Source organism: Arachis stenosperma, chromosome 3 (genome assembly GCF_014773155.1).
Source record: "Arachis stenosperma cultivar V10309 chromosome 3, arast.V10309.gnm1.PFL2, whole genome shotgun sequence".
In the NCBI taxonomy this organism is placed as follows: Eukaryota; Viridiplantae; Streptophyta; class Magnoliopsida; order Fabales; family Fabaceae; genus Arachis; species Arachis stenosperma.
Window position 1 is genome coordinate 110,126,985 of NC_080379.1, and position 21,143 is coordinate 110,148,127.

Below are 21,143 nucleotides of genomic sequence, written 5' to 3' on the forward strand. Positions count from 1 at the left end.
GAAACTGTGGCAACATCATCCTCAAGCCAACAATCCATGTCAACAATTTTGAGTTAAAACCTCAACTCATCACACTAGTCCAGAATAACTGCTCATATGGAGGAGGTGCTCAAGAAGATCCAAATCAACATCTCAACACATTCTTGAGGATATGCGATACTGTAAAGTCTAATGGTGTACACCTTGACAACTACAAACTACTTCTGTTCCCTTTCTCGCTCAGAGATAAGGCAACAAAGTGGTTAGAATCATTCTCCAAGGAGAGCCTAACCACATGGGAGGATGTTGTGAACAAATTTCTAGCAAGATTTTACCCTCCATAGAGGATCAACAGGCTAAGAGCTGAGGTGCAGACCTTCAGACAGCTAGATGGTGAAACACTCTATGAGGCCTGGGAGAGGTTCAAAGATTTAACAAGAAAATGCCCACTAGATATGTTTAATGAGTGGGTGCAGCTCCACATTTTCTATGAAGGATTAACCTATGAATCAAAGAAGGCTGTTGACCACTCTTCAAGGGGTTCACTCAACAAGAAGAAGACCATTGAGGAAGCCATAGATGTCATTGAAACTGTAGCTGAAAATGACTACTTCTATGCTTCAGAAAGAGGCCAAAAGAAGGGGGTACTGGAACTCAATTCTATGGATGCACTGTTAGCAAAACAAGGCAATTGCAGCATAATTGGCAGCCTTAACTAAGAAAATGGAAAACAATCGAGTTGCAGTTGTCCAAGCTCAAGCACCACCCCAAGAAGAAAATGAACCAGAAGTTGAATGTGAGTAAGCAAACTATGTGCATAACCCCTCTCGACAACCATATGACCCTAACTCCAAGACATATAACCCAGGATGGAAGAACCACCCAAATTTTGGGTGGGGGAACCAACAAAATAACAACCAAGATCACAACAAACCATACCAAGCCAATCAATACCAGAATTACAACCCCAACCATCAGCCAAATAACAACAGACCTTACCACAATCCACCTCACACATCATATCCTTCCAACCAGCAAACGCACCACCATTAAGACACACTAACCCCAACCTCGCAACCATGTAAAATCAAAGGTAACTTTGAGAGAGTAGAGGCCGCAATAGCACAGCTATCATCACAGCTCACAGGGGCCATTTCCACCCTCTTGGAAAGGCAAGCACAAGCTGAAAAGAAGATAGATGCCAACCAAGAAGAATACAGGTCGAATTTAAAGAACCAAGGTGCAACAATCTCAAAGCTGGAAGCACAAGTGGAGTTCTTATCCAAGAAAATCCCAATGGCTACATACACATTTCCAAGTGATACCATGGCCAACCCAAGAGGGGAGTGAAAGGCCATCACACTTAGAAGTGGAAAAGTGGTAGAAGAGGCCACCCCAAACCAGGAGAACCACGAAGAAGAGGCTACAGAAAAACCTGAAAACAGGAAAAAAGAAGAGGTCCCTAGCCCATCTTCACCAAAGCCAATCTCGAAGCCTTATGTGCCAAAGGCACCATACCTACAAAGGCTAAGGAAGGATGGGAAGGACAACCAGTTTTCCATATTTTTGGAAATCTTCAAAAAGCTCCAAATCAACATACCATTTGCCGAGGGCCGAGACACGGTGTGGATGCCCTGCAAGGATGCTACTTCGCATGGATGATGAATCAAGACGTTGGCAAGTTGCGTACTTTTCAGACGCGCATAACCACCATATTCTTGAGTTGTGATTTTCTTCCATGATCCCAGGCCATCGGAGGATGAGCGAAGCGGACATCGAGCAGATGAACGACATGCACAAAGGGGGCATTGGCATCTCGCAAATCCACGGTTTTATGGCGAGCCTAGCCGGCGGTATCATAATGTCCCGTACATAACAAGGGACATGCACAATGTAAATGCAAAGCAACGAAGGGAGGGTGGTCTAGACGCGGAATTGTGCTTAAAGTATCTCTGAGAGTGCAAGGCAAATGATCCAGTACTGTACTACAAGAAAGTTGTTGACGGGGAGGGCGTGTTACAATATTTGTTTTCATGTGACAGCACCGGTCAAATTGATTACCAGGTATTTGGAGACGTGGTTACATTTGATGCAATGTACAAGAAAAATGTTTACCTTTCACCTCTTGTAGTATTCTCCGATGTGAATCACCACAACCAAACGGTTGTCTTTGCCGCTGCACTTGTGGCAGACGAGAAAGAAGAGACCTATGTCTGGTTGCTTCAACAGTTGCAAACTTCAATGAAAGGGAAGGCTCCCGTGTCCATAATAGCCGACGATGACAGGCAAATAAAGTCTGCGATCGAGCAAGTTTTTCTAGAGGCTCACCATCGACTCTGTGCTATCTACTCCAAAACGCCACGAGCAACATCGGGAAGCCTAAATTCACGAAGATGTTTAGGGATTGCATGCTTGGTGACTACGAGGTCAGAACATTCCAGAGAAAGTGGTTTGAGATAGTGGAGAAATTTGGCATTGCCGATAAAAGATGGGTACAAGACATGTACGAGAGAAGGCATAGTTGGGCCACAGCACACATATGAGGAAAGTTCTTTGCCGGATTTTGCACTACCTCAAGGTGCGAGGGCTTACACGCTGTGATATCACGGTATGTTAAGTCTCGATACAGTTATACTGATTTTTTACGTCATTTCCATCGATGCTTGATGTTCGTTTGTGCAAAAGAAGTGGAGGCTAATTTTGAGTGTGCAAAGGGTGACCCTGTTAAGACCACCAACCTGAAACAGTTGGAGCGGAGTGCGGCCGAGAACTACACTCAGGTAATATTCTATTTGTTTGTTCCCATTCTTGACAGGGCCTGTACAATGAGGGTGGTTGATGATTAGATTTTTGACGGTTTAGAATTTCACAAATAAAATCTCGTTGAAGTATAGTCTCTAAACCAACAATAATCATTTCATACAAAAATTTGTTTGTCACAAGTACAAACCCCTAAAATCTATAAACCGAAGTATTTAAATCTCGGGTCGTCTCTCAAAGGACTTGCAGGGTAGTGTTCTTGTTATTGGTTATGGACTTGTTTATTTTGGGGTTTTGGATGAGAAATATGAATAGTAAATGGTAATGAAATTTTATTAACAAAAAAGATCTTGGCAAGGGTTGGTGGTCAAGGATCTCTATCCTAATCACTAACCACAATATGAGAATTGGCAAGGATTAATCTCACTAAATCATCCTCTAACTAATAGTAAAGGAAAGTCAAATGAGCTATATCAATCCTAGTCCATAAGTTCTAACTCTCCACTAATTCAATTAGTGAGAACTAGAGTCAATGGCTCCCAATCATCAATCACTTGGACATTAGTAACTCAAGAGGGCCTAAGTTGCCCTTCCAAGCCAAGAGTATAAAATTCTACTCTAAAATCCTCTCAAGCATTTCATCAAACACTTGGAGGGTAATGAAAGAAAGCATTTTTATTTGTAAGAATAAAAGGAATCAACAACTAACAATTACAAAGAATTAACAAAACAACAATCAACAACATCACAAGCGCATGAATTATCTCAAATTGCATTATTAAAAGAAAACAAAAGAACAAAAATATCTCAATTACAAAACCTAGAGACAAAATAAGAGAAATTACAACAAGAGGATAGGGATAGAAAGAAGAACCAAAGTGTAGCAATCATCAATTGAAGGTAGAAGTAGAAGGAGACTTGAATTAAACCTAGAACTATGAGATCCTAATCTAACCCTAATTCCTAATCCTAATTCTAGAGAGAAGAGAGAGCTTCTCTCTCTAACTCTAACTACTTCTAAAACTAAACTATGACTAATGATTAAAAGTATGAAAAGTATCTAAAAGCATGTAAAGTATGTTCATTTCCCCTTCAATCCTTGGCTTAAATAGCATCAGAAATGAGTTGGATTGGGCCCACAAGGCTTCTAAAATCGCTGGCCACGTGTTGCGTTAAGTGGGTCATGTGCCACCATCGGCGCGTCCGCGTACCGTGCGCGTACGCGCCCTTATGCGCGATGCAACTATGGCAAATCTTATATCGTTTCGAAGCCCCCGGATGTTAGATTTCCAACCCAACTGGAACCGCATCATTTGGACCTTTGTAGCTCAAGTTATGGTCGTTTAAGTGCGAAGAGGTCGGCTTGACAGCTTTCCGGTTCTTTCATTTCTTCATGAGTTCTCCAACTTTTCATGCTTTCTTTCTTCATTCTCTTGATCCAATCTTTGCCTCCTAAATCTGAAATCACTTAACAAACATATCAAGGCATCTAATAGAATCAAGGTGAATTAAGTTTAGCTATTTTGAGTCCTAAAAAGCATGTTTTCACTCTTAAGCACAATTAAAGGAGAATATACAAAACCATGCTATTTCGTTGAATAAATGTGGGTAAAAAGTGATAAAATCCCCAAAAATTAATACAAGATAAACCCTACAAATGGGGTTTATCAGTGGTTGATTTTGAAGACAATGTTTCGTATTTTATCCACATCATCTCTCGATACGGCACTCCGGGGAAGGATTGGCATGTTGTTGCAACGTCTGATATGAGCGAGGTCCGATGCACTTCCATGAAAATAGAATGTTTCGGGGTCCCTTGCGAACATATAATTGCGGTGCTTGTTCTTAACAATGTTCACGAGATCCCAAGGTCTCTGATATTGCCAAAATGGACCAAGGATGCAAAACTTGTGGCGGTGCAGTCGATGGGCATGATTTGGGATTCTGTACAACTGACACAACACTGGTGCCTGATGGATTGGTACCGTTAAGTGTGCAAGATTGCATGTCACAGTACTGAAAAGTTCCAGTTTGCAAGAGACATTGCCATGCTGATGCTGAAGCACTTCGAGAACGAAGATGCAGGGACACCAATTTTCCACACGAGGGGCCACCCACTGAGGGTGGCAGAGCCCCGGCACGGAATCCACCTAAGCGCAATACAAAGGGTAACGGTGTTAATGGTGGAAAGAAAACCCAGCGATGTTGTTTGTGCGGGGAGGTGGGACATAATAGGACTACGTGTCCGCATCGCCACACAATGGAGTCATCCAGCGCCGTTGCAGATGACTTGGATTCGATGGACATTGACATGGTGGGTTAGTCTTTTTATAGATGATCTAGTTAACATTTATGCCCTGTTAAATGGTTCTAATCTTTTGGTTTTTACATTGGTGTCAGCTCTATGATAACATATTCTGGGATCTGTATGCGATCACGGAGATTCCTTCATTTCGATGCTCCGATAGTGACATGCCGGCTGGGTTTGTTAACAGCGACTTCGCTGGGACCAATACGTCCGGGCCACTCATGTCTCTCGCCGATTGAGCAAAAGGGGGCCTATAGTCATCACCACCGTGTGTTGCAATGGTAGGTTGGTCGAACCCATTCACATTCTCTGGTAGGCGGTAGCTGCACACCGAATATTGTCTGCATTTCATCTTGGTATAGAACCACTGTCTGAATTACAAAGTTGATTTTGTTAAACTACATATACCTGAGGATCTCTATATGTTGTCGATGTTAAAAAAGTTTTTACTATGTTGGCTTTCGTTGGTATGTGGCTGTGCTCTAGAATTAACTGATTTTAATCGTGTATTTTCAGTAAAACCATAAAGAGAAACCGACGATTGATTCCAGAAGTGGAGGTGTGAAGTTGTGTCGTGCGAAGAGCTGTAAATCCATTGTCAAACCTAATGTATTATATATCGTTCGTTGTTGACCCTTTTGTTGAATCAGACATGGTAGTTAGGGGCATCTTTATAACGATTCTATGTTAAGTGGATATTTTGTATGTATGTTAAGTGGATATTTTGTATGTAACGTTTATGTGGATATTTAGTATGTAACATTTAGCCCAATCCAGAAGAACTTGTCATCCCTGTACGGAATATAGCAGTCGGATTTCCCGTGTCCGTGCAGCTATAAAGGAACCCCCGCTCAGGACGTTCGTCGTAATGAGTACCGAACCCGATGGGTAGCTCCACCATGGAGGCCACCTTGTACGCCCATGATAACTGATGCTTCGTTTGTGGGTTTGGCACGGGCAATGAAGAGATTAATGCTGAGTATAGAAAATATCAAGGTGTTTAAAGTGAGTCTGTTCTGAATCTTGATTTAGTTACAAAATAAATTTAAAATAAAATTTAAAACTATTTTAATTTCAAAAATTAATATTCAATTAAATTTAAATCTATAATTAAAGCCAAAGGTTAATCAATGTAAATTTACATAAATTCACTTTCAAAATATGGCGAGTATTAACATGCCTACCAGGTTTTGTATATTAATGCTAACGATCCGTAACATGTGCCAGTAGTCTCGGTAGTTACCGATACCCATTGGCACTAACTGACATACATTTCTAATCTCTGGAGATCACTCTATTTGCAATGCTACATGCACATTAACAAATGAAAAGATTATCGTGTTTATTATCTAAAGCATAAGTTAATGAGGGCAAGGTAGAATTGTATGCCTAGAAATAAAATATAGATTAAAGATACAGATATATTGACATGCAGCTTGCAACATTGTACTTCACAAACACGATTACATCCAATAACCAAATAACAAAAAAAAGCTGCAGTGCATGACAAACACCATTGTACTGGCTACTGGGCCACTTCGCACGTAGCTTGGAAACGGTTCAGCCGAATCTGCCGCCTTTGCAAGCAATGCACCCCTTTCCTCATTGCATCTTTCCGTTAATAGTGCAATGGCCATTTTGATTCTGGTCTTCTCTTCGTCAAGCTGCAACAGTCATTGCGGCATAGATTAGAAACACACAGTGCAATGTCATTTTACTTGTATGCATGCATTAACTTACAATTGGCAACTCCGCGTACGTGAACCGCTAACCCATTGCCATCCATTGCATGACCCAAATGCCAGAGTCTGTACTGCTGCTGTTTTTTGGCACCCCCTGTGCGGCCATGATGTCCAAACTAGCAAATTCGGCAGCGCTCTTAGAGCGTAACTCTTTATACGCATCAATTGCAATGATTCCATCCAGCGCAGTCAGCTACCACAGATTCGCCAAGATAAAAAGATTAGCGTATTCGGATAGGACGCTGAATTAACCTTTGTACGTCGCTTACCATGCATTGTATGACACGTTTCCTTCTTGCCTTTAATTCTTTAGTTGCATTCGTGTCAAATTGGAAGACCTGCTTCTTCGACAGGTCAACCACAGCAAAAAATCAGTGCTTGTCACAGTCTTCTTCCAAAACTGGCATATAGATCTGCGATTGATAGAAAAGCCGAATACGATAAGATAGTCATAATTCAGTCCACCCAGGTTCAGAACTTGCATACAAGAATCTTATTGGTCGGAAACTTACAAGGCGCAGGTCTTTCGTCGGGTGCATGTGATCATTGCCGTATCGCTGCGCCAAAATCTCAGGGTAGACGCCGTCCATTACATCTTCCTGGTTACTCAGGGAGTTTTAGCGGGTGAAACAAGTCACTGTGCATGTCAACGGTACATGGTTCATGTTAAAACACAGAACATTAAATCATAACTGTGCATCCAATTAAGCTACGAAATTAGAATTTGGCCGTACTGCAAACTTCGGATACAAGCACCACACTGCTCGAGGGTGATCTCCATCAGTTTTTCCCTCCGATGCAACCATGATCGTGATCAACTCCATTATCTGCAAATCATAGGATGACAGAATAATTAGACATCGCATGGAAAGATTAAACCCGGGTCAACGGAAAAATCCATTAATTCGAAGAGGATACGATGGATTGCTACGTGCCTTCAGGGTTGGTTGTCGGCCATCTACCAGGCATTCCATGTCAGAACGAGTTGCATATTATGACCTGACGCGTACAACGATCTTTCTGCGGTCAACAAATGGAAGATGTTACACCCGTGAGCCCAATTCAATTGGGGCCTTCCGACACTAATGACGCCACACGGAAGATTCAGTTGTTGATTTTCAAATAGAAGACTAACGTGGGGTCGACATCATGGTCGTAGACGTACTTACAGATGTCCAGCTCGTGCTGAGAGATGAGCCATCTGATGGTGGTGTTTATTCCCTTCTTGGTCAAGTTTGATAGGGTACGTTGTGGAATCTGCTTATAGGTGTCGGCTGTCCGTCTGTGGCTGCTTTTCGGCTTTGATGAACTCTCGTCGGATGAAGTCACTGTGTTAAGGGGAAAAATGCTTTTTTATGTTATGAGTTGGCTGCAGTCTATTCTGCCCTGTCGGGTTGTCTGCATTCTTGCTTCGTTGAGGCAATATAGTCCCTCGGTTACCCCCGTATACCTTTTCCCTGAATTGGCTGAAGAAGCATGTGGTCTTGGCACCCTTTGACACCTGTTCTACGCTGTTCGTGTTTGACCTGTAGATCTTTGGGTGCACAGCCCATTTCTGATCATCATCGTCATCGAAAACAGACATGTCCACGTCTCCGGTGCTGCTTTTTAACGACGACGGGTGTAGTCTCTTCCTCATCGTTCCTGGAAGCATCATCCATCTATGGTTGGGAATGGAGGCACGTGACATTGGGTTGTGCATGTATTCCCTGTCGGTGACCAGTAGTCTTTATTTCTCTGTCCAGTTTTTATCAGACGTTGCGTTGACTTTCTGCGCAGGTCCCTTTTGCGCCTGGTAGAGAGGCTCTCTGAGACCGCCCACCAACAACTGAATTGTGACCATTTCTGCTTCGACCCTGTTCATTCGGCGTTGCGTGCTCTTTCATAGAAAATCGGAACAGATATGTCAGATGGTTCGATTTACCGAAACAGTTAGAGCGGAAATTGACACGGGTGTTACTAACCTTTGTGTTCTTGAGCACCTCTCACATTATTTCCAGTAAATCGTCGTTCGAAGTGTTGTCATTTGGGATCGGTGTTCTCTGGTCCTCCTGGAATTAGGCTTTCATTAGTATGTTGTGGTAGACAACTAACTCAGTAGAACCGGGAGCAGCATAAGCACAATTAAAAAAAAAACTATGGAAACCCAGCCAATGCGCCACAACCGTACCTGAGCCGTCTCGTCGTTGACATTGTTGGATGCAGTGGGCGTTCCATGATTGGCCATTGTTGGTTGTAATATCGTTCGTCGGCATCCGATGGGTTGGTCTGCGTTGGTTGTGTATGTGGTTGATTGTGTTTCCGCAATGGCTTGCAGTGTGAAGACGATTGCATCAGCTAGCTGTTTCCCGGCCAAAAGTTGTGTCTGCGAACACCTTTCTTGGAGTATGAAGATGGTCGTATCTATCGAGGCAGGATGCATCACATGCATTAAGAATTGCACCGGTTAGGCAACCTCGAGTGCTGTTAAGTGTTCAAGCCTTTGCAAAGTGTTTCCTAACATAGCAAAAGGTGACCTGCCATTATACGAGATCAGTAGCATCTGTACACGGTGATACGATATTAAAATCTATTTTAATTGTTTGGTAGGGAAAAAATAAAAACATAATATGCAAAATGACATAAATTCAAATAAAACCAGCAGAATAAATAACATTATTATTATATATTCTACATAATGACACGTTAAAGTTAATAATCTAAAATAATAAGAATCAATAATGTATAATAGATGTATCAAATTGCATACGGCTTTTATTATTTTTATGTTAACATTTAACAATAGGAAGTTTTCTATCGCATAAAAAGATATATACATATAAATTATTTTTTCGAACTATTGAACACACAATGCAGGGATCCTCTTCCATAAGCTCGTCCTTCGTCAATGTACCGATGCCTTGCTGTCACTGTGGCGTGAGGTCGCCCATCAGCACTGGTTGGAAGTGTGATTATCCAGGCAGAAGGTTTTATGGCTTGACAGCTTACTTGCCGCATATGTGATCGTCTCACACAAGCGGCCGCTCCATCAAGGAACTAGAGAAACCACCCCCACAATTAAAGAACGCTGAAGGGACATGTCACTCAGCCACTTGCCTTTGAATGCGGTGACTCTATGTCAGCTAACTAAATTAATCTGGTCCGACAAAATCTCCGTCACAGAAACCCTTAGCACCTCTTGCTGCCCGTCTATGCATATTTTGCGCACTGTGATCATTTATGCCAGGGCATCTTAGGCTAGTTTTACTAGCTTTTTCTTTGTTTTTGATAGGTTTTATGCATTTTCTTGAGTCATAAGTAAGCCATTTGAGTAGAAATTCATGTATGTCTAATTTCATTCAACCATGAGTAAATTGATGCAATTTCATGATGATTTATGTTATGATTACTTGTATGCTAAGAAGGATAAGAATTCTCATGATTTTAGCATAGCTTTGATGCATTTCTTTGTTGATGATAGGTGAAGGAAGGCATGGAGGAAGGTTGAAGAAAGAGAATGGAAAGGATGGAGAACAAGCAACACTGGTGGCCAAGTTGGACCACCAACGTTTACTCAAACTTGGAAGAGAAACAGAACACAAACATGCTGAAGCTCACATTTGAGATGGTGTTGGGGGTCCAACATGAACCCCAACGTAGTGAGAAAATGATCAATTCCGGGGCTGAAGGATTTTTGAGTTGCGCTTACGCGTATATGCCGCGTACGCGCAAAAATAACAAATTTTGGCATCCGCACGGAAGCATACAGCACGCGTACGCGTAAATGAGTATTTTTGGCTCACTTGCGTGGAAGCGCATGGTACGCGTACGCGCCAAAACTGAACGTTGGAGGTCCAACATTAACTCAAACGCTACCTCCAACATCCGCGATGTTTAGCCCAGAATTGAAATTGGAAAATTTGGAATCGGCGCATACGCGCTAATGCCGCGTACGCGCGGATACAAAAAAGGCAATGGGCGCTTAAGCACACAGTATGCGTACGCGCAAAAATGCCAATGTTGGAGGGAACGTTGGGGGTCCAATGCCGAAGCCAACGTCCCCCTTCCCTGGTTTAAACTGGAAAACAAAATTCTTGCATCCACGCGCATGCGCACAGTATGCGTACGCGTGGATGAGCATTTTTGGCGGAAGCGCACGGTACGCATACGCGCGGGTCGGCGGATGATGCGGGCAGAAATTGGTGAATTGAAAATTATTAAAATATATACGTTGCAAGTATAGTTCTTAATGTATAGATACACATATCAAGAGGTCTTTTAAGGGTTGTAATGGGGTTAGGGTCAAGGTAGGATTGTATTTGGCCAAGTGGACTAAAATCTGAATCCTTAATTAACATAAACTTTCCACCTAACTTAGGACAATCCATGTAATATAAAATCAATAACTACCCATTAACTGCGTTTACTACATACTTATGCATTCCAAGTTTTGAGTACAGCTCATATGCATTGATTTCACCATTCACTTTGGGGCATTTTGTCCCCTTTTTATTTTTCTGTTCCTTTTTCTTTTCTTTCTCACTTTTTTTTCTTAAAATTTTTTTCAATGCATATGGTTAAGGTATTGAATGCATAAACATGTTCTTAACATTTTTCACATTTTCACACAAAGTCTAACATACTCAATTTTCAAACCAAACGTTTCCAAACCCACTTTCCCCACACTTAATTCATGAGCACTTTCACTAGTCTAAGCTAATCAAGGATTCAAATTAAGGACATTATTGTTTTCCGCTTAGAGTTAGTGATTAGCTAAAGTAAAGAACAAAGGGGTACAATAGGCTCAACATTGGTTTACAAAGGATAATGAAAGGGTAAGGCTATATGGGTATGTAAGCTCAGTGAAATAAGGCCTCAATCATATAAGTGCATGCATACATCAAGCAGTGGAAATATAGAATTAAGCAAGACAAAGATTACAATTTTAGAGAGAATAACACACAAAAATAAAATATATTGGTTAATAAAATGCAACCAATCAAATAGGCTCAAAATCTCACTGGTTTTGTGTGTTCGAGCTCTAAAGCATGTTCCAAAATAATATTTCTTCATACAAGTTTTTCAACAAGTTTAATTCAAATTAGTGAAATGCTATAAAAATTTCTTTGAAAAAGAAAATGTTACTTCAACCAAGTGATAAAATATGCACAAAATCAAACAAACATGCAAATGCAATAATGAAAAACAAAAATTGGTGTGGAGAAGGGACTAACTAACCCGTGGAGATCGATATCGACCTCCCCACACTTAAAGATTGCACCATCCTCGGTGCATGCAAAGATGTGCAGGTGGACGGGGGTTGTGGTTTCTCAGCCGGTGCTTGTTGTAGAGTCTTTCTCTTTACCCTTCCTGGTGGCCATCCTGAAAAGGGAGAAGAGAAAGGGACATGAAGTCAAAGGGATAGAGCAAGGGAGAGGGTAGTACGAGTAATAATCATGCCAAAATAAAGAAGAATGTCGTTAACACATGGTCACGATTCCATGAAATTAGGACAACAATGGAAACAGGGCATGATAAATTGAGGCAATTAGATGCAAGATGTTTATTGGCATACTGACAAAAGGCATGAGTAGCTTAGATCAAGCATTAAAAGCCATATTGTATTATTAGTCGTGAGAAACTAACAATAACGTTTGTATTGACAATTATATTCAATTAATAAAATATTGGAAAGGCTTTTGTGAAAAACAGACATTAGAGTAGAAGGATATAATAATTAAGAATGCACAATGCCATACGGGCTTTTTCACAAACACAAAGCATGCATATTAAATAAGGTATGGAAAGTATTAAATTGAACATGCAAGCACCCTTAAAAAAATAATATATAATTGTTAAGCAATTTCTTAACAATCCACAAGCAAAATAATGACTCAAATAGATTTCTAACACCAATTGAAAGGAAAAAAGAAAGGAAGGAAGAAAGAAATACGAAGGGGAAGAAAAGATTTAGATTTGGGGAAGAAAAGATAAGATATTTGGCTGATCAGGATAAGTTGTGCGGCGCTTGTGACGCGGACGCGTGAGTGACGCGTTCGCGCGGATAGCGCTTCTATGAAATGACGCGGACGCATCATCCACGCGGTCGTGTGGATCGATTTGTGCCACTAGCGCAAGGGCAGCCTCGCGGTCGCGCAACTCTCTGTTTGAAATGCATATTGCCAAATCCTTGGGTGATGCGATTACGTGGTTGACGCGATCGCGTGGATGGCCTGAATTTGAAAACGGCGCGGACGCGTGGGGCATGTGTACGCGTGGCAAGGCTTGTGCTTCTAGCACGAGTCCAGCCCAATTCTAGCTCAACTTTCGGCCGTACACCCTTTATACGTCGATTTTGAGGCACGCGTTCGCGTGGGTGATGCGGACGCGTGGGGAGGCTATTTTGTTAATGGCGCGGACGCGTCAGCGATGCGGTCACGTGGATCAAGTTGTGCCAAAGGCACGCCTCCAGCCACGCTTTCGCGTGACTCTCTGTTCAATTTATTTTCTTCCTAACGCACCTATGACGTGGACGCGTTGGCGACGCTGTCGCGTCGCGTGCGAAATTTTTTTTTATGCAAGTATACAGTTATGCAGTATGTAATGCTAATGCAAGTGCTTACGAATAACATCCAGGTTCAATATAACATAAGATTAAATAGTACAAAATAAAAGTTGAAAAAGAAACGACCATACCATGGTGGGTTGTCTCCCACCTAGCACTTTTAGTTAAAGTCCTTAAGTTGGACATTGGATGAGCTTCCTGTTATGGTGGCTTATGCTTAAATTCATCCAAAAATCTCCATTAATATTTGGAATGCCAACAGCCTCCGGGGTCCCAAACTAGGCAAGTGAAGCTTTTGAGCAGCTTCAAACGGGTTCTCAGGCTCCTGGGGTGACGAACGTCAGAATAGATTCCAGGATCCCAAACTTTGCTTTTAAATCTGCCTTTGTTTTGATCTATATTTTTCCATCCGGGCGGTTTAGAAATCAAATTCTCACCAAGATGACCAAACATTTTCCGAGATCCATTCGATTGAACGTGATACCAATCCGTGCACTTCGAGTTGAAGCGTGGAACCTTATTGAACCTTGTGCACCAGCTCGGAGTACGAGCCATTTCCCTCTTACTCTTAAAGCTGCAAAGAGCTCTAAGCTGGCCATCTGTTTCAAGTAAACCATATTCAAGTAGAAAAGTAAAGATGAAAGTCAAGGATTTTACCCACTTGAAGTTGGAGTTGGGTGGCGGTGGCCTTGGGATAAGTGTTTTCGGTGGTTCTGCAAGCTCTACTCCCTTGTGGTCTTCAGTGAATTCCTCCACTTCTTTGCAAATTTCTTCCATTTCAACCATGTCTTGATCAAAGTCACTCATATCTTCCTCGTCACTGAAGTCATAATTTGGAGGTTGAGAAAAGTCGACCTCTGCATCATCTTCGTATTCACTTGGGGAAGATTCTTCTGTCTCATCGAATTCACTTGCGGATGCAAGTTCATTGCTAAGAGAACTCGACTCGTGATCATCGTCATGAAGGAAACTTGCTTCTTGGGTTATTCCGTCCAGTTCTTCATAACATATCTGCATTGGAGGCTATGCAACATCCTCTTTAGCATCAATTGTAACATCCTTGACGGAATTCTCCACAACTCTGGATTCAGGTGGCGGTTCGGCATCTCTTAAATCTTCAACCAACTCTTCTTCTTCTATAATGACAGCTTCCTCTATTTGTTCCAGTACGAAGTTATGCTCTATGCTGTCCACTGGATCTTCTAGTGTCTTTTTCGTGCTATGGGAGTCTGTTGAGTGTCTGAACATCTAGAAGATAATTGATTTATTGCTTGCTCCAGTTGATGAAGGGTTACATTAAATTGGTTTACTGATTCTTCGAAGCGAACCTGTGATTCTTGGCTTAATAAGTGTGAACATGGTGTATAGGGGAGTGGTGGTTCTTGGGAGTAATTGGATTGGCGTTGGGGTGGATAAGGATCATGTGGTAGTGAATGGTGAAAAGAAGCTTGTGAGTATAGTGGTTCGAAGCTATGTTGAGAGGATGGTCTCTAAGTATAGGGTGGGGCTTGTTGGTAGCTACAAGGGGATCTACCATATCTATTAGTTTGGCATGCATTGTAGAACGGTCCTTGTCTGTGATATCTAGGAGGGTGTTGTTGCCTAAAGGGTTGATCAGATCCTCTTGGCTCCATCCATCTTTGATTGCCTAGACCTTGATGCATAGCCCTGTTATAGCTTCCATTCCTTGCAACAAAAGTAGAACCAAACTCAAAGCGAGAGGGGTGAGAATTCATAGTAGTTATCAGAAATAAGGGGGGAAAATATAAACAAATAAACAAGTAAAAGAGAAATATTTACAATAACCAATAATAAGGCACACGTTTGCAATTCCCCGGCAATGGTGCCATTTTGACATTAGGATTTTCGCTAGTAAAGAATTTTATAAAAATATAGTCGCGTTGTAAGTATAGATTCTAAACCAACAGAAAATCCCTTCGCACAAACATTTGGTTGTCACAAGTAACAAACCCCCAAATAAATTGATAACCGAAGTATTCAAACCTCGGGTCGTCTTCTCAAGGAATTCCAGGGAGGTATGTTCTTATTATTGGTTATGCAAAGGTATATACTGGGGTTTTAAAAAGTGTTGAACAAGTAATTTAATTGACAAGAAAAATAAATAAATGACTATAAAATAAACTCTTGGCAAGATATGAGAAATTGGAAGTCATATCCTAGTTATCCTTATCAGGTGTGATGAGAATTGGGTTTTAATCCCACTTAGTTAACCTTTACTAAAGCAAAGGAAAGTCAAGTGGACTAATTAGTTTGATCCTCAAGTCCTAGTCAATCCCTGTGGGAAGACTAGCTTTAGAGCGGTCTAGATCAATTAGAATCTGCCAATTTTAACCACTGCTGAGTTTGACAACTCAAGAGTTACCAATTAATCAACCAAAGCCAAAAGGGAATAAAATCTACTTGAATGAAAATAATTTGGATTGAGCCCAAGCATCAATAACATAAATTAGAGAAAACAATCATAAGTCTAAAATAGCTCAAATTATATTAATTAAGAAAAACCTAACATGAAAAGTTCATAAGCCAAATAGGCAACATAAGTAATACAAGCATTAAAGTGTAACAACCCTGATTTTCGAGTATGCGAGATATTTTCTGAAGGCACGAATTTCGCCAGAAGATCAGAAAAGGGAACACCTCTTCTATATCAACAAGTATCTCAATCCTCATTGTCAATATGTCATCTTTAAGCTAGACCCTTTTCCGAGTCAAGCTCGATAATGCAGTCACGAAGAACATAGTTTTTGAACCGTATCGGTTAGGAGTTTTGATCCGGTTTTCCGTAAATAGTCTCAGTTTGACGAACCGGACTCGATTCATGAGAAAAGAGAGATAATAGGGTAATATCATCATTATATGAGTATTAGAAGCTTCTTGAATGATATTATAAGGTTACCTGGTCTGTTTTAGTTAAAAACAGAAAATCGGTTTAACCGGGTTCACAGTTTACTGGTGCAGCTTAGCACCAGCACTCTCTAATGACTTTAGCAATGATAAGGCCTCATTATACATGTTCTATTATCATAATAAATATGTTACTAGTGTCATTTATGCTAGTAGCTCAGAAAATAATTTTTAGAAATGTTTTTGCAAGTGTTCCGATACATCTAGTTTTAGTAGTTATACACCTGGGATATTTTAATATTATTTTAATCCACCTTCAAGCCAACCAATCACAACTCTCCCTACACCCCCAAAACCTCCAAGGCTGCCTCATTTGCTCATTGTGGCCGAAAATCACCAAGAGAAAAAGGAGAGAAAGTTCTTGGTTCATAAATCTTCAAAGCTTGATTTCTTCTGAACTAAAACTCAAATCAAAACTCCGATTTCACCAAAATGATCCTCTCTTCTTCCTCTACATAACCATATAACATATCAAGGCTGGAAATAAGGTGAGATGGCTGTCTCCCTCCCTCTTCAATTCGGTTTTCAAGGAAAACCATGTAAACATGTGTTTTCTTGATGTTTTTCCTTAGGAATCATGCTTAACTTGACTTGAGGGCCAAGAAACGTGAATTTTCAGCAACTCTAAGGTGATATATCTCTTCCTAACATGCTGAGTGAGATTTGGTCAGTTGAGAGTTTTTGGATTTAAAGTTGTTCTTGATGTGATTTAGGAGGAAAAAGTGCTTAAGGACCACCTGAAAATCTAACTGAATTAGGAGCAGCAAAACCAGGTAGGGTTTGATGAATTTAATCTTGATTAATTGTGTTTGAGTTGTGTAATTATGATATGGTTTGGCTATGCTTGAAATTGATTGTTTATATGAGTGATTCTTGTTGAAAGTTTGTTGAAAATTTGATGAAATTTGATGATATTTAAGCTATGAATGTTGTTCTTGAGGGCTGCTGGAAAACGAAACCCTAGGCCTTAAATTGGGGTTCAATTTGTGTTAAAATCATGTAGAAAAGATGGGGTTTTAGTGGATGGGAATTTATTTTGAATTATAGTAAAAATCGGTTGCTGAAAAGACTGAAAAACGGGTAAAAACAGAGAAAGAATTTGAAGAATTTATGAAGAACATGAAGAACACTTTGAGTGTGATGAAGAACAATGAAGAACACCTTTTAGATCTTAGAAAGGGCAAGGAAGTAATTATTTTGGTGTTTGAGGGGTTGTTTGGTAATTTCTGAAAGTTAGGGTGGTAAAAGTAGAAATATTAAAAGTTACCGGGGTAAAAAGTGAATTTTAAAGGTTAAAGGTTAAAGTGAGTTAATTTTCGAAAATTTAATAATAAAAATAATAAATAATAATAAAATATTAAATAATAATATTTAATTAAAAATAATATTTTAATAAAAATAATAAAATAATGCGAAAAAGGCAGTTTTCTGTAGAAGCTTTAGAAAGACAACTTTAAGTGCAGAATCTCATAATTACCGTCATAAAACACTTAGGGAGTGGTAAGAACATATTAGTGAGGCAAAGATAAAAGAAAGATAAAAAAGTTAAAGGAAAGATAAAAACCAAAGAAAAGTCTGTAAAGTTTTAATAACAGAAGAACAGACAGAGACTAGCGAACGAACTAGGGCAACATAGTTAGTCCTCGAGTTGCGACTAGGGTTAGGTATTATATGAAAAGTTAAACTGTTTCAGTATAGACTTAATGAACCTATACTTGGGACAGGCTAACTATTCATACCGAAATTTACATAAGCTTTAAATACATACGTTAAGCAGAGAAAAGAGTAACTAGAGCAGAGTAAAGAGATACAGAGAACAGAGTAAAGAGGTAATGAGAAAAGAGTAATATAACAAAAAGAATAGAGGGGAAGAGTATAAGAATAAAAAGTTAAACCTTGTGGCATGATGTTCTGTTGTATGTTCATCTGCTGCTTTTCCATTGGCCCTAGAGGTCCTGTAGGCCCAAGTTCACTTACAGTGAATATCAATTGTGCATCTCAGGGTGTTGCTCCTGTAGGCCGAAGTTCACCTACAGAGAGTTATGATACCTGTAAGCCGAAGTTCACTTACAGGGGTGCTTTTTCTGTAAGCCGAAGTTCACTAACAGAGGTGCCATTTCTATAGGCCGAAGTTCACCTATAGAAAGTTGTTGTGTTGTGATTGAACAGAGAAAGAAAGAGGTAATGTATAAGAATGTGAAAGTGATGATGAATAACGAGACTAATAATGAATGATGGTAATGATAATGATTATGTATTGATCTGCTGCATGAAGGCAGTCAGATAGATGGTGGTACAACCACTGAGAACGCTTTCCTGGGATACCTTGCTATAATGCTTTGCTGTAAGACAAAGGTTGCTTACAGAGGTATCGAGATGAGTTTGCTCCTGTAAGACAGAGGTTGCTTACAGTGAGTATGTTGTTGCTCCTGTAAGACAGAGGTTGCTTACAGTGAGTGTGTTGTTGCTCCTGTAAGACAGAGGTTGCTTACAGTGAGAATGTTGTTACTCCTGTAAGACAGAGGTTGCTTACAGTGAGTCTGTTGGGCGTATATCGGCTAATAAGTGCCGCCCTGCAAGACAAAGGTTGCTTGCAGTGGATACCCTGCAAGACAAAGGTTGCTTGCAGTGGGTATTGCCAACAGGAAAGCCTTATCCAGACAGAGGTTGCTGGGTAATGTCGGGAGCGGGTATGTAACCGACAGATGAGCTCATTACCTGCGCTAGGGCTAGACATGCATCATACTTGGTTGCGCATTTCCTTTGTTATGATTGTGGTATGAATGTATGCTTTCCTTGTTTGTATTCTATTCTCTGTGCTTGTGTTATTTTCTTGTATTCTTCTGTTGTGTTCTGCTATTTGTTTTCTCTATCTTCTCTACTTATCTGTGCTTTCTAATTACTGCTTCTTTGTATTCTGCTAATAGTCTGCTAAACAACATAGAATTAATGAACGTAACTAATAACCCGATCCTACTAAGAACTCCCCAGTTCTTACCCCTTCTCTCTCCCTTCCCCCTTCAGATGGAAGTAAGAGTACCTTACCGTAGTTCGCTGATGACCGTTCGCAAGAAGAGGATTCTGCTCTAGATAGTTTTCTGAGTCTAGGGTGAATATCGTTCTCTGTTTATATGTATATACTGTGAAACCAGCCAACGTCTACACCCCGTTCGTATGCGCACTTTAACCTAAATCCTGTGTACGAGACTCCTATTGTGTGGCTACTTCATGAGGCACCAGAGAGACGTCCTGTGGAAAAGTCTGATCGTGCAGAGGAGTAGCAGATGATGTTCTATCTTTTGATGACGTTCCACCTAACTTGAGTTTTGAAGACTTAGAACGTACTTTCCCTCGCTTTAGTAGTTTAGAGGGACTAGGCGAGTATAGAGTCTAGGCTAGCCTGGGTGACAGCTTAGGGACTTCTTGAACAGGTCAGGACCTGGGATGTTGTATGTATATATATGTATATAGTTATTATCTAGCTATATCTAGGGGTGTTCTAACTAAAAGTCTATACTTAAATAAAAGTTGGATCACTGAATGTTGTTGACTGCTTGTGATGTATTTATGTGTAGTTGTTTATAACCGTTTTATCTATTATTATTTGTGAATTGATTATAAATGATTATGTTTATTAATCCAAACATTTTCAAAAAAAATATACCTCACAAATTAACCACGTTTTTAACAACGAATCAGGCTCATATGATAAATAATAGATAATAATTAGGAAGACAAATTGGTAGCACTCAGTTTCCGGTATGATCTAGACATATTGAAAATTGGGTCGTTATATAAAGCATCTGGAAGTAAAAGAGAAATATAAAGTAAAAGGAATATTGAACCTGATGAAAAGTCGAAATCTTAAATTCTTTAAGAGGAATCCTAATCCTAAATCCTAAGAGAGAGGAGAGAACCTCTCTCTCTAAAAACTACATCTAAAACCTAAAATTGAATTATGATTTGATATGAATTCCTCCTTTGAGTCTCTGCATGTTCCCTGACTTTAATTTGTGTTTCTGGGCCAAAAACTGGGTTGAAATGCGGCCCAGAATCTCTGCCAGTGAATTTTGTAATTCTGCAGATCGCGTACGTCACGCGACCGCGTCGTCCAGGCGATCGCGTCACTCAGCGTTTTTTGTACCACGCGTGCGCGTCGTCCACGCATTCGCGTCGTTCGTGCAGCTTCCAATCCGCGCGGTCACGTCAGGAATGCGAACGCGTCACTCTGATTTTTTCCATTTCGCGCGCTCGCGTGAGCCATGCGACCGCGTGACTTCTCGCTGGTCATCTCCTCAATTCCTTGTGTTCCTTCCATTTTTGCACGCTTCCTCTTCATTCTCTAAGCCATTCCTGCCTTATGAAGCCTGATGAGCGGATAATTTATACGCTTTTTGGCATTGTTTTTAGGTAGTTTTTAGTAAGTTCAAGCTACTTTTAGGGATGTTTTCATTAGTTTTTATGTTAAATTCATATTTCTGGACTTTACTATGAGTTTGTGTGTTTTTCTGTGATTTCAAGTAATTTCTGGCTGAAATCGAGGGACTTGAGCAAAACTTTGATAGGAGGCTGACAAAGGACTGCTGATGCTGTTGGAATCTGACCTCCCTGCACTCAAAATGGATTTTCTGGAGCTACAGAACTTTAAATAGCGCGCTCTCAACGGTGTTGGACTGTAGACATCCAGAGCTTTCCAGCAATATATAATAGTTTATACTTTATTCGGGAATTTACGACGTAAATTGGCGCTCAACGCCAATTCCATGTTGCTGTCTGGAGTAAAACGCCAAAAACACGTCACGACCCGGAGTTGAACGCCCAAAACACGTTACAACTTGGCGTTCAACTCCAAAAGAAGCCTCAGATCGTGGATAGATCAAGCTCA

The 21,143-nt window shown here is 40.5% G+C and overlaps 1 protein-coding gene and 1 non-coding gene across 2 annotated transcripts; one reads left to right on the top strand and one right to left on the bottom strand.

Annotated features, from left to right (window-relative positions):
• Positions 1-332: 332 nt before the first annotated feature.
• LOC130972043 (small nucleolar RNA R71) lies at positions 333-440 on the bottom strand. The gene has a single exon (XR_009083245.1). It is a non-coding gene; the product is annotated as a small nucleolar RNA R71 (small nucleolar RNA).
• Positions 441-1,516: 1,076 nt separating this feature from the next.
• LOC130966579 (protein FAR1-RELATED SEQUENCE 5-like) lies at positions 1,517-5,286 on the top strand. The gene is made up of 8 exons (XM_057891392.1): positions 1,517-1,656; positions 1,728-1,925; positions 2,022-2,264; positions 2,381-2,494; positions 2,609-2,799; positions 4,411-4,668; positions 4,770-5,053; positions 5,140-5,286. Exons 1-8 carry the CDS (start codon positions 1,517-1,519, stop codon positions 5,284-5,286), a joined length of 1,575 nt encoding a protein of 524 aa, XP_057747375.1.
• The last annotated feature ends 15,857 nt before the right edge of the window (positions 5,287-21,143 follow it).